This window comes from Bombina bombina, chromosome 4, assembly GCF_027579735.1.
Source record: "Bombina bombina isolate aBomBom1 chromosome 4, aBomBom1.pri, whole genome shotgun sequence".
NCBI classification, from domain to species: Eukaryota; Metazoa; Chordata; class Amphibia; order Anura; family Bombinatoridae; genus Bombina; species Bombina bombina.
This window is the reverse complement of record NC_069502.1, coordinates 815038668-815053558: the sequence shown is the minus strand read 5'-3', so window position 1 is coordinate 815053558 and position 14891 is coordinate 815038668. Positions and strand designations below refer to the sequence as shown.

The following is a 14891-nucleotide window of genomic DNA, read 5'->3' as shown; positions in this document are numbered from 1 at the left end:
TACCGTTATAAAGTTACACAGTTACTTTCCTTGGACATATAATTGGCTCAGGTGTGCTGGATAGTTAAAAAGGCAAAAAACAGCCGTTTTTCTGATTTAGGTGCCAAAACAATCGTGGTTAATGGAAATGGTTAATTTAACATATGAATACCTTGATGTCTATAAAGTTCAGTTTGCATGTTTTAAAAACCGTAGTGCAAATTAGTGTAGAGGTACCTTAATCTGTCCTGGTTGCAACTGCTGATAGTCTTCACTGTGAGGGACTCACAGACTGATAGTTCCTGGTGCTTCTGATAAGTCACCTGACCTTCCCTTTGATTCAGAGGTCAGGGGTGATGATCCGTTCTGGTGATGTAGTTATCCTTTTTTTGTTTTCTTTTCTTCTTATAGCCCAAATATTGTTTTCATCTCGGGTTCCCTCAGACTTCTTAAGGTTTGAAGAAATCTTTGGTCAGTGTTTAGCAGTAACACCGTATTCCCTGAAGTTACCAAAGGTAGATTTTAACTTGCAGGGTCAGGAGAAAAGTTTAAAGTTGCAGGGTCAGACAGCTTTGTGACAGTAGTAAATGAAGTTTAGTAGAGTGTAGCAGGTCCCATTAAACGCGTTTCACTCTTCTGGGCTTTATCTTTATCTTGATAAAGCCCAGAAGGGTGAAACGCGTTGAATGGGACCTGCTACACTCTACTAAACTTCATTTGCTGTGTGACCCTGCAACTTTAAACTTTTCTCCTGACCCTGCAAGTTAAAATCTACCTTTGGTTACTTCAGGGAATGCGGTGTTACTGCTAAACACTGACCAAAGATTTCTTCAAACCTTAAGAAGTCTGAGGGAACCCAGATGAAAACAATATTTGGGCTATAAGAAGAAAGGAAAACAAAAAAAGGATAACTACATCACCAGAACGGATCATCACCCCTGACCTCTGAATCAAAGAGAAGGTCAGGTGACTTATCAGAAGCACCAGGAACTAACAGTCTGTGAATCCCTCACAGTGAAGACTATCAGCGGTTGCAACCAGGACAGATTAAGGTACCTCTACACTAATTTGCACTACGGTTTTTAAAACATGCAAACTGAACTTTAACGACATAAAGGTATTCATATGTTAAATTAACCATTTCCATTAACCACGATTGTTTTGGCACCTAAATCAGAAAAACTGCTGTTTTTTGCCTTTTTAACTATCCAGCACACCTGAGCCAATTATATGTCCAAGGAAAGTAACTGTGTAACTTTATAACGGTATTTGTTACTGAAGAACTGTAAAGCTGTTATGCTCAACTTCTAATCACAGTTGAACCAAAGCTGTTACGCTCACTTTCTAATTACAGTTGAATCAATTTGAAAATTAGCGCTGAATCTATTTGCTTTTAATATATTAGGATTGATACATTTGTGCCTTTTAAATATTCAATTCACCATTTATCCTATAAATTTGTTGCTTGCCATATGTTATCTAGAGAATTAATTCCTTTATACCTGGAATTCTAGGGTTTATCAATATATGGTTCTAGTCTGTTTTTATAAGTGTTGTATAAGGGAGACGTCCCTTTATTAATTAGGAATAGCATTTGCTGTTGTTTTTATGTGTTATAAGAATATTTAAATACACAAGATTGTATAAAACTTAAATTAGATTGGTATCATCATTTCCTAGCTTTTTTAGCGCTGCTAAATAAACCCCATTTTTTCTTCTTGTTCAAGAAAACATGACAATGTTGTGTGTCATAAGACCTAATAACTGGCTAGTGGCTACTATTTAATCACAGGCAGCAAATTTTATTTTAACTATTTTGTGGTTTGTATTTTTATGCTCCAAGAGTGTATTGGGCATTGAGAAACATGTACATTAAGATTATGTAGTGTTAAATAAATTTTATAATGCAAAATGAAGGCGTTATAGTCATTTATAAAAAAAATTGCGATGAAATCGCAATTGCGTTTTTTAAAAAAAAAATATAATGCAATTTTGTTTTGCCCATATCTCCCAGCCCTATATATATATATATATATATATATATATATATATATATATATATATATATATATATATATATATATATTGTTAAGGAAAAATATTTTTAATTCTGTATATATATTTTTCCTATGTGTTATAAGGGACAAGTGATATTTTTAAACAGTTACATTTATTTTTGTCAGTTCAGCTAGTACAGAAACTGCTGTATATGCAAAGTATTTTCAGCTACAGTAACACCCAAAGTTTGTATGGACAAGATAAGAAGAAGACCACAAGGTGCTTATTGTGAAGATTGAGGCACAGCACATGGGCTATAAAAAGAGACACTGTTGCTATCTAATGCTGCGCGCCACACTCTGTATTACTGTGAAGTGACTTGTTGTCATTTTGTTGTTGTAATCCTGTTTAATTGTACAATTATAACCTTATTAATTTGGAACAGCTGTCTGATGTTATTTTTCTTCTTCAAATATATATATATATATATATATATATATATATATATACACACACATGTGAAGTTCACTTTACCTAACATATACACAGACCCCTCACTGTATCTTCTATACAGATATATCTCACTCAAACAGAGCCAACTTCTACAAAACCTTAGTAGAGACGTTCTACCTATGTGTGGGGGGTGAAATAGCATTACAGAGTCACTATGTAATTTTACATCATAATAGCCCTTTGACTATGCATCACAAAAAGCCCCTCCATATACCTTATATACAGATATATACTATAAAGAGGTTCCCTCTGCACAAGTGAACACAAACCCCCTTCCCAGTACCCAACATATAGATATAATATTCCCTCTATCTAATATGTACTGCACTTCTCCGCTATCTAATATAAAGAACAAAATACATAGTTTATAGACCTTATATGGAGCTACATATCATGTAGAACAGTAGAATTGTGCTGCTCCTCCCGCAATTAGCTACACATTTATCACACACACACACAGTATAAACACAGTTACACACACTAATACTGTTATACACAAACAACATTGCACACGTAAGACACCCATCAGTCTATATCTGATTTACTGACTTGGTTGTTAGGCAGCTGAGAGTCAGCACATCCCAGGAAACAAACAGGGGAAAGTGCTATAAATCCCAGGATACAATTGCCAGCTTTCGTACCAGTGATCTTCAGCAGGAAACCACGAACCTACTCCCAGCATGCAGTGCAGCAGAAGCTGTATGCATCGCGTCACGTCCGGTAGAAGAGGAGGGGTCCCAAGGTTGATACTTTTGTTCAATAATCCTAGTACCTTATCTACAGGTATAGAATATTATATAGATATACCAATTGCCTGATATACAAATACCTCACCAGTACATTATTTACAGATAAATATTATAAAGAGGATACCTCTGCCTCACACACACAGCCTCCTTCCAGAAGTTCCAGTACTTTATCCTCGAGTAGCAGCTAGATCCCTTGCAGCAAAAGGACCAGTGAACTCACAGAAGCCACGTGACTGCAGTGACCTCACCTCTTCTGTCCTTTAACCGGACTGGATCTAGCTACTACCAGGTAATATATGTGATTTAAGGAAGCGTGACAACTAGCATTAACCGCCTATAGGTGGGGGACTGTGGGGTTAAGAGGGTGAGCTGTGGATGCGGAGAGAGAGGGGTTAAGTGGAGGAGGAGGGGTTTATGTGCGAGACAGAGGGGAGCTGAGTAAGTATCTGTACAGGCTGAGGCTTGGGATGTGAGACAGCGGTGCTGTGGGTCTGTACAGGGGCTGGGTGTAAGACAGAGAGGGGCTGATGTTTGACCCAGAGGGGACTAATATTCTATACAGGGTCTTAGGTGTGGGGCAGAGGAGAACTGTGAACCAGTATATAATTGGGGGGATGTGAGAGAGAGGGGGGCTGATAGGGGCTGGGGTATGTGAGACAGAGGGGGCTGAGAGTCTCTATACAGGGGCTGGGATGTGAGGAGGGCTGAGCATGGGCTGGCATGTGATACAGAGGGGAGGGCTGAAAGTCTGTATAGGGGCTGGGGGGTGAGACAGGAGTGTGTGTGTGAGGCAGAGGGGAGTGTGTGTGAGACGGGGGGGGGGGTGAGACAGGGTGGCGTGGGTGAGACAGAGGGGGGAGTGAGAGACTATATAGGGGCTTAGGTGTGAGGCAGAGGGGGGGCTGAGAACCAATACAGGGACTGGTGTGTGCGTGTGAGATGGGGGGGGGGGGGGGTAAGAGACTGTACAGGTGCTTAGGTGTGAGGCAGAGGGGGACTGAGAACCAATACAGTGACTGGTGTGTATGTGAGAGAGGTATCTGAGTCTCTACAGAGCTGAGGTGTGAGAGGGGCTGAGAGTCTGTACAGGGGCAGGGGTGTGTGAGACAGAGGGGACTGAGAGTCTATAAAGGGGCTGGGATGTGAGGAGGGCTGAGCATCTGTACAGTGGCTGGAGTGTGAGACAGAGGGGGGCTAAGATACTTTACAGGTGCTTAGGTGTGAGGCAGAGGGGGGCTGAGAACCAATACCAAGACTACATGGGCTGGGGTGTGATTGGGGCTGATGGTCCTTACAGGAGCTGAGGTGTGAGATGGAGTGAGGCTGAGTGTATTTATAGGGGCTTGGGTGTGAGACAGAGGAGTAGCTGAGAATCTATACAGGGGCTGAGTTGTGAGGGTGGCTTAGGGTCTCCACAGGAGCTGTGATGTGAGATGGAGGGAGGCTAAGAGTCTGTACAGGGACTTGGGTGTGAGACAGAGGGGGGCTGAAAATCTATAAAGGGGCTGAGCTGTGAGGGGTGCTGAGTGTCTGTACAGGGCTGGGGTGTAAGAGGGCTGATGGTCTGTACAGGTACTGGAGTGTGATACAGAGGGGAGGGCTGATATTCTGTACAGGGGCTGGGGTGTGAGACAAAAGAGGCTGAGAGTCTATAGAGGAGCTGGAGTATGAGACAGAGGGGGCTGAGAGTCTGCACAGGGACTGGGGTGTGAAACAGAGGGGGGTTAGAACTTGTACAGGGTATGAGGTGTGAAACAGAGGGGGCTGAGAACCAGTACAAGACTGGGCTGTGAGAGAGAGAGTGGGACTGAGAGTCTTGTACAGGGTATGAGGTGTAAGACAGAGGGGGCTGAGAGTCTGCACATGTATTAGACTGTAAGACAGAGGGGACTGAGATTGTGTACAGGGGCTTTGGTGTGAGGCAGAGGAGGACTTAGAACCAGTACAGGACTGGGGTGTGTGAGAGAGAGGGTCTGAATCTGTACAGGGGCTGGGGTGTTAGACAGAGGGGGGCTAAGAGTCTATACAGTGGTTGGGGTGTGAGGGGGGGCTGTGGGTATTTACAGGGGCTGGGGTGTGAGACAGAGGAGAGCTGAGATCTTGTACAGGGGTTAGGTGTGAGGCAGAGGGGGGCTGTGAACCAATACAGGAGTGCAGTGTGGGAGAGATACAGAGAGAGGGGTTGAGAGTTTGTACAGGGGCTGAGGTGTGATACAGAGGGGGGGCTGAAAGCATGTACAATGGATGGGGTGTGAGACAGAGGGGTTTAGAGTCTGTATAGGGGCTGCAGTGTGAGACAGAGGGGGCTGAGAGTCTACACAGAGACTGGGGTGTGAGACAGATGGGTTGAGAGTCTGTATAGGGACTGGGGTGTGAGACAGAGGGGGATGAGAGTCTACACAGGGACTGGGGTGTGAGACAGAGGGGGCTGAGAGTCTTCACAGGGACTGGGGTGTGAGACAGAGGGGGCTGAGAGTCTACACAGGGACTGGGGTGTGAGACAGAGGGGGCTGAGAGTCTGTATAGGGGCTGGATTATGAGACAGAGGGGGGCTGAGAACCTGTACATGTATTGGGGTGTGAGAGAGAGCCAGAGGCTAAGAACCTGTTCAGGGGCTGAGGTGTGAGACAGAGGGGGCTGAAACCCTGTACAAGGGATGGAGTGTGAGACAGATGGGGGTTGAGAGACTTCAAATGGGGCTGGGGAGTGAATCAGAGGGGAGGGGATGATACAGGGACTGTACAGGTCAGTACAGGAGCTAGGCGGTGAGGCAGTGGGGTCAAATAACTTGTACAGGGGCTGAGGTGTGAGACAGAGGGGGCGGAGAGCCTGTACATGGGATGGAGTGTGAGACAGAGGGGGGTGAGAGACTTAAAGGGACTGGGGAGTGAATTAGAGGGAAGGGGGTGTATACAGGGACTGTACAGGCCAGTACAGGAGCTAGGCGGTGAGACAGTGGGGTCTGAGAACTTGTACAGGGGCTTAGGTGTGAGGCAGAGGGGGGGCTAAGAACCAGTACATGACTGGGGTGTGAGAGAGAGGTCTGAATCTGTATAAGGACTGACGTGTGAGACAGGAGGAGGACTGCTATTCTGTACAGGAGCTAGGGTGTGAGGAGGCTTAGATTCTGTACAGGGACTGGGGTGTGAGACAGAGAGGGGCTGAGAGTCTGTATAGGGACTACAGTGTGAGGGGGCTGATACAATGAACAAGCTGTATTTGAGGGTGTGAGGACTTGATGAAGCACAGTCTCGGTGTTAGGGTGATGGGTACAAGTCTGACATGTTTATAATAATTGTATATTTATTACTTGTATATGTGATGGGGTCACAGGAAGTCAGTCTCCATGGTTGCCCAAACAGGATGTGACATAACTGGGAAAAAGTTTGTAAAAAATGTTTCTTTTTGCTATTAGATATTATTATTATTATTATTATTATTATTATTATTATTATTACTGTTGCTATAATTCACCATTTATGACTATCTTAATGAATTTAAGAGAGGTGAAAAGTAAAGGGTGACATGAAGCCATTTAACTTAATATGAAGAGGAAACCACATCCCAGAGTAATGCAAAAAAATATAATAAAATGAAGCACACGCACAGCTGTTCAGAGGGTAGTAGGTATATTATGGACCAGTCTTACAGCACATGTAGCAGGGCAATTACTTACTTGGTGCCCAGTTTTTGTTGTGTCCTCAGTTTAGGATTCTCACATAATTTGTAATTTTATCCTATGATCAAGGTAATATGTGGGTTATATGATTTGGGGCAGATTCCGGTCAGGGCATAAACAGCAGATGAAGAACTAAGGTGCAGCAGGACAGAGCTACCAGTTTGGGATAATCCCATAAATTACAGGATGCCTGGTAACCAGGGAGCTGAGGCACTTAGTGTTTTACATCTGCTTCCTGATTTATCAGATAACATTGCATATTCCTGTGTACAGTCACCTTATTTTGCTTCTAATGAGCTTAAAGGGACACTAAAGTCAAAATTAAACATTCATGATTCAGATAGAGCATTCGTTTTTAAACACCTTTCCAATTTACTTTGATAAACAAAATGTTTTGTTTTCATATCGTTTTGAGTCACCAGCTGCTCCTGAGCATGTGCAAGAAGTAACTAAAATATGTATATGCATTTGTGATTGGCTGATGGCTGTCACATGATACAAGGGGAGTGGAAATAGACATAGCTTTAAAATTTGTCAGAAAAAAATCTACTCATTTGAAATTCAGACTAAGTGCTATTGCATTGTCTTGTTATCATGCAACTCTACTGTATTTACTGGCCCTTTAATATTAAATAAATGTGACGCCCCATAATGTCAAACATGCTATATAAAGACTGTCACATTTTATCACTTTATGTTATCTGCTGCATATGCATCTGGTCACACGCAGAGCCGTCATCAGGGGGTGAATAGGGTGACTCCTGTCAGGGGCCCAGTGTGCCAGGCGGGCCACATGAGGCAAGCACAACTATTATTTAAAAATACATTTTGGCAGCCACCAGAGGGCGCTACAGCAGAGCCCTATTGAGCATGGGAAATGTCATTACAAGGAGTAAAGCATTAGCATTTGAGAGGATTTCTGAGTGTGCACTAAACCACTATGCACAGTGTAAGACAGACTTGGCATTTCAGTTTGTACAGTGTGTGCCTGAGTCAGACGACAGATCACTTTCATTTGCAGAGTAGGTAGGACTTACTTAGTAAATGTTTTTTTTATTTATTTGTGCAATTTCAGATTGTAACTTCAGTGTGGTAGTTGTGTGGTGGGGCCAGGGGTCCATAAAAGCACTTTTTTTTTTTTTTTTTGCAATATGCAGCAGTGTATTTATTATTATTTGACAATGCTGTAGAAACTCTATATTTAAAACCATGCAGAAATGTTTCTTCCTCAATACACAAATGGTAGGTGCCCTTTTGGCAGATATATTATATATATATATATATATATATATATATATATATATATATATATTACATTCCAGTGTACTGCCTCTTTATGCAAGGACTTTCCAGATGTCAGGAGACATTTTATCTAAGATTTTTACATCTGCATAAAATGTTATTCTCCCAGGCTAAGATTGCTCAGTGTTTGAAATGAGACAGGTTAACTTAACACTATTCAGTTTACACTACAGTTGACCTAATTTTGAAATACATACACACAAGCCTAAATACTGCATTTAACCAGATTTAATGGTATGAGACCTAGTGCCACAGCTTATAGTTCCACCAAGACCATATAGAGTACAGCATTTTCAAAATCCATAAGTACAGCTGACAGATGGAAACATTTGTACACCAGATTTGAAGTGGTGCTCTTGGTTGGGACAAATAGGGGGGGACCCCAAACATATGTCAACCTTTCAAAAGTACTTTTCTTCATCTACCCATTCTGATAGATCAATAATGTACAATTTTGAATTCACAGAAGTATTTTTGTTTGCACAAATACAAATATGATTCTTTAAAAAGTGATCTCTTAATTTCTTTTATCATGCATGTCACACTGTTTTTTTTAGGGGATGGCAATATGCAGAAATTTTACCTCCTGTGAGTGTTTCTGTGGGTGTCTGTGTTTATGTCTTTATGCTTTTGTTGGTGTCTCTATGAGTGTGCATGTTTTTTTTCTGTGGATCTCTCTGTGAGGGTTTGTGTGTCTATCTTTGTGTATTTTCTGTGGATGTCTCTGTGAGGGTGTGCGTGTATGTATGTCTTTGTGTGTTTTCTGTGGGTGTCTCTATTTGTGTGTGTGTGTATGTCTTTGTGTGTTTTCTGTGGGTATCCGTGAGTGTATATGTCTTTGTGTGTTTTCTGAGGCTGTCTAGGTGGGTGTTTCCTTGGGTGTATGAGCAAGTTTGTGTTTGAGTTTGTGTCTATGTGTGTGTCCATTGTCTGTTCCTTTTTAGGACATTTTGACCTTACTGCTGATTATTCACAGACTTTGAGACTAATGAGACCTTTCTGGAAGTCACCAATCCACCACTTAACCTTTAAATTATTGTTTAGGCAGTTCAGGGCCCTTCCTTTCAGCCAATGCATGCTGTTGTCATCATATAGTTGGCATCTTCCTTGTCAAAAAGATAATCCGAATTCCATATTTTGTCTTGTAAATCTCCTTTTTTGACAAAACTGTAGTCTACCTCATTACTTTTCAGGTCAATGTAAACAAGTGCTGAGTGTCTGTGTTGGTGTCTGTGTCTGAGATTGTTTGTGTGTTTCTTTGCGTGTCTGCTAGAGTGTCTATATGTGAATCCATATGTGTGTCTGTGTTTCTGTGTTTGTGTGTTACTACCTTTACAACATTTCCAAGTTTGACTGCACTTAAGAATAAAGTGCATATATACATTTTAGTCACTTGGTCAAAAATTAAACATGTCAAGGGAGGGGGGGCTGATCAGTGGTTAAGTAAGGGGCCCCACAATTTCTAGTGGCGGCCCTGGTCACACGTGTACTGTTAGATTGCTCATACGTGAAATAAACATGTTTAATATCACTTAATCATCTATTTACTGTAATAAAAATACAGGAAGAGCTCTGATTATTTTTGATCTCTCACATTAACCGTCTTCCTTTCTTCTTGCAGGTGTCACATTTATAGCATCAGACTCAGTCACTGACGATAAACAAGATGAACAAATACAGGAAGCAGATAGCAGAACAGTTCCTGAGTCAGGCCCTGGGCATCATCTGCCTACTGACCGGAGAGGTAAGAGGTTCTGGGTAATGTCATGTGACACTGGTCCTATTTACTGTGCTGCTTCTGATACACCAGACCTATCTTACTTACCCTAACTTCAGCTCACCTGATCATCTCACTTAACCGCACCAAGAACATTTCACTAACCCTAACTTCATCTCACCGAAACTAACCATCTCCTAACCCTAACTTTATCTCACCCAGACCATCTCACTAACAGATTTATTTTTTTTGCATATTAGCTTTTTTTTTTACTTGTGAGATAAAAGATGAGCAAATAACAAAACCTTTCCAGAAACAGTCTGACACTATCTGTCCAGTGCTGTAAATGTATATACAAAAAGAAGTTCTTGTACAGCTGAAGCTATGAAATGTTACATGTTGTCATCATCCGAATCTTCTTCTTCTTCTTCTAAAGACTCCTTTGCATATTTTTCTGCTTCTTCCCGGACATCTTTGGGAGCAACTTCATGTTTTCCGTTAGTTATTTTTCCAACCCAGCTCAGCTTCAGCTCAAAAGATTTGTCCTTTACTTCATCATATACGATGTAGATTATTTTCACCACCTGTTTGACCACTTCCCGGCAGGTCATGTCTTTCATCTGAAGCTTCTCTATTTCTGTCTTGGCTGCCTGTTTGGTTTTACAAATAGAGCAGCCCCAGTATCCATAGGAAATACCAGATGGATCAATCATATACAGCGGAGAACCATCATCTTTATTGGACTATCCCATCATGAAACTTGTGCCAAATGGTCTGACAGCGCTGTACAGTGTATAAGCATGCACGTGCATAACTACTCTGTCCGCAAGGTGCTTTATTGGGATATCATAACCGTAGTTTGACCTGAAGTTGGAAGCTTCTTCTCTAGCTATATCTGCTAGGGATCGGGAATCTGCAAGGAGTCCAGCACTACCATTCCAACATGTTGATCAACATTTAAGATCCTTTTGTTTGAACCTTCTTCATAGAGCTTAGACAGAACAAGTTTCTCTACACCAAACCCAACACCATCCTTACACCAGATAGCAATGGCCGTGCTGCTGTTCTCAACTGCTTTAGCTGCATATTCAACCTGAAACACTCTGCCATCTGGAGAGAACGTGGATGTTGATAGATCATACCCGGTACCAATGGAACTCATCTCTCCGCTAACAATGCGCACCGGCTAGTGAGACTGCACTTTGTGCCATCTCACTAACCCTAACTTCATCTCCCTAACCATAACTTTCACTCACCCCGATCATCTGACTAACCCTAACTTCAGCTCACCCATACCTTCTTACTAACCCTAACTTCAGCTTACCCAGACCATCTCACTAACCCTAACTTCAGCTCACCCATACCTTCTTACTAACCCTAACTTCAGCTCACCCAGACCATCTCACTAATCCTAACTTCATCTCACCCAGACCATTTTACTAACCCTAACTTCATCTCACCCAGACCATCTCACTAAGCCTAACTTCATCCCACCCAGACCATCTCACTAAGCCTAACTTCATCCCACCCAGACCATCACACTAACCCTAACTTCATCTCACCCAGACCATCACACTAACCCTAACTTCATCTCACCCAGACCATCTCACTAATCCTAACTTCATCTCACCCAGACCATCTCACTAATCCTAACTTCATCTCACCCAGACCATCTCACTAATCCTAACTTCATCTCACCCAGACCATCTCACTAATCCTAACTTCATCTCACCCAGACCATCTCACTAATCCTAACTTCATCTCACCCAGACCATCTCACTAATCCTAACTTCATCTCACCCAGACCATCTCACTAACCCTAACTTCTGTTTAACCAGACCATCTCACTAACACTAAATTAAAGGGACATTCTACTTTGAAAATTGCTATTGTTTAAAAAGATTCACCAGTTTTGCATAACTATCACTATTATACAAATATACTTTTTTGCTTTATTATTACCTGTATCTAAGCCTCTGCAGACTGCCCCTTATCTCAGTGCTTTTTACAAACTTGCATTTTCAACCACTAGTGCTGGTTCCGAAATAACTCCACAGGAGTGAGCACAATGTTTATCTATATGGCATGCATGGACTAGCACTGTCTTGCTGTGAAAAGCTAATAAAAACCACTGAGATAAGCAGTGACCTGCAGTCACTTAGAAACAGGCAGAGATTTGAAGGTTTAGTGGTTATAAAGTGTCATATACATTGTTAGTTATGCAAAGATCAGGAATGGGTAGTAAAGGCGTAATCTATCTTTTTAAATAATAAAAAAAAAAAAATCAAGTACATTGTCCATTTAAGCTCACTCACCTGCACAACCCTCCAACACAAATCCTCTCCCCGCAGAAAAAAATATACTAATCCTAACATCCAAGACCCCTCCCACCATAAAGAAAAAACCCACTCATAAAAAGCCCTACTACATGTCCTCTATTGCAAAAACTTACCGAAGTTACCACAGCACCGAAGGAACCTCCTATCAATCAAGGGCTCAACATTTTGCCCCCCCCCCCCCCCATCACACCCTCTAAAAATGTTCTAGCAATGTAAATTTTCTTGATCTCATGTCCTCAGTCTTTAGCAGCTTTTATCATAGAGGTCCCACAAAATTATCCATTTATATTTTATTTATTTATATGTTTTGTGATGATCGAGAGAAGTAAACAAGAACATGTTAGTCCAGGCAAATGAAGTCTGATGATCTTTCTCATACATATTATAGGAATACACCATTGTGAAGAAGAGGCTCTCCCACAGCAGCGTTCAACAGCTGAGCGGAGAGGTGAGTACTGCTGGGGAATGTGACAATATACACAGTGACTCCCTTTACTGACCCATCTGACCCTGTGTGTATTTCCTGCCTTCTGTCTGTGTCTCTGTATGTTCTCAGTAACTTTATCCTGGCTCTGTCAGTAAAAGTGTGTGACAGAACCAGTCCCTGTGTCAGTACTGAATGAGTTGTGTGTGTTTCAGGTGCCTATAAAGTGTGATGATGTTGCTGTGTATTTCTCTATGGAGGAGTGGGAGTATATAGAGGGACACAAGGAGCTTTACAAGGACGTCATGATGGAGACTCACCAAGCACTAAGGACTAAGGAGATCCATGGAAATGAGAGCTCAGGTAACGCTGTGTAGTAATAAATATCTCACTCAGGAAGTGCACAAAAACTACTGACGTGAGTGACACAGAGCAAATCTACAGTGAATCCGTCATGTGTGATCTAATGAGCTGTCTGATTATAAACTAATTTTATACCCAACAAAAATAATAAAAACACAGTTAAAGGGTCAAGAGGAATTACTGTTAAATCAATTTGTATATTAATTTTATATATGTAAATGTTTAAGTGCAAAACAGATGCTTTGTTTTGTTCTTAATTGAATACATTTAAATATATATAAATTGTTTCATATCCATTTAAAAGGACAGTATACACCAATTTTCATAATCAAAGTTTTTTATTAAGGTATTTATCCATACAATATTCATAGCATTACATCCTGAATATTATTCTCACAATATGATGACAAACTGATGTAGAAATTAAAAAGAAGAGAAAAAAATAAAATAAGAATAAGATACATGAGCAACCTCAAGATTAAATTCCCCAGAAAGAGTACCGGAGGTATGGCATAAACATGGTATATAATAATGCTAGTAAGTCACTCATATATACATTTCAGGTCTTGCATTGATACCTTAGATTTTTTTTTTTTTATAGAAGGATACCCTAGTACCTCTTTATCCAGATATACTGCCTAGTAGAGTGATGCTTTAGTCTGGACAACTTAGAGTAATAACATTATCTTAAAAGGACAGTCAAGTCCAGAAAAAACTTTCATGTTTTAAATAGGGCATGTAATTTTAAACAACTTTCCAATTTACTTTTATCACCAATTTTACTTTGTTCTCTTGGTATTCTTAGTTGAAAACTAAACCGAGGAGGTTCATATGCTAATTTCTTAGACCTTGAAGGCCGCCTCTAATCTAAATGCATTTTGATAGTTTTTCACCACTAGAGGGCATTAGTTCACATGTTTCATATAGATAACATTGAGCTCATGCACGTGAATTTACCATGGAGACAGCTCTGATTGGCTAAAATGCAAGTCTGTCAAAAGAACTGAAATAAGGGGGCAGTCTGCTGAGGCTTAGATACAAGGTAATTACAGACGTATAACATGTATAATTATAACTGTGTTGGTTATGCAAAACTGGGGAATTGGTAATTAAGGGATTATCTATCTTTTAAAACAACAAAAATTCTGGTGTTGACTGTCCCTTTAACTGAGAGATACAAGTTTTACTATAAAATATATAACATCTATTATAATGTTTTAGATATAAAATATGATTTATACAATTTAGCAGATTAATACCCCTGAGATATTCACCATATTGGGTGAATAAAGACTAAATGATAAAGAGTACTGTCTCTGTTTTAAGGAAAATCTTAGTCAATCGGGGGGGATGAGATAATACAGCAGTAACTATATAATGAAAAATAAAGAACCTAAATTAATTATGGCTTTGGTTATTGGGTGTTCCACTGAGTATAAAGACGGAAGCTCTAAATATATATACGTTGTACAATTCCTTAAGGTAAGCGCTTCCGTAAATTTGCAGTTTCACTAACCCGGTGTGATGCGCTGTGTCTCCGTTGCTTCTGCAGCGTTGCTCTGTGTCTCCTGCTCAGCGCTCCCCACGGGAGCTACAGCAAAGGAAATGGTTCCGGTCTGAACAGGTGCATAGGATATGCAGGGAACCTCACCTCTTCCCCAAGGTTAAATGAAATTAAAGCAGCCAGGTCCTCGCACACTGTAGTAAGGTAAAGAAATGAGCCGATACTTCTTGCTTGAGAAATAAAAAGCTTCTTTAAGTCACCGGCTCATTTCTTTACCTTACCCAGACCTTACTACAGTGTGCGAGGACCTGGCTGCTTTAACTA

The 14891-nt window shown here is 41.0% G+C and overlaps 1 protein-coding gene and 1 pseudogene across 1 annotated transcript; one reads left to right on the top strand and one right to left on the bottom strand.

The window, feature by feature from the left end:
• The first annotated feature begins 3221 nt into the window (after window positions 1–3221).
• On the top strand, window positions 3222–14400 carry LOC128657900 (gastrula zinc finger protein XlCGF66.1-like). Its single transcript, XM_053712327.1, has 6 exons — window positions 3222–3273; window positions 3342–3528; window positions 9842–9964; window positions 12665–12724; window positions 12916–13063; window positions 14390–14400. Exons 3-6 carry the CDS (start codon window positions 9887–9889, stop codon window positions 14398–14400), a joined length of 297 nt encoding a protein of 98 aa, XP_053568302.1. The 5' UTR covers window positions 3222–3273; window positions 3342–3528; window positions 9842–9886.
• Window positions 10330–11213, bottom strand: LOC128655620 (proteasome subunit alpha type-3-like; annotated as a pseudogene).
• Window positions 14401–14891: the final 491 nt, after the last annotated feature.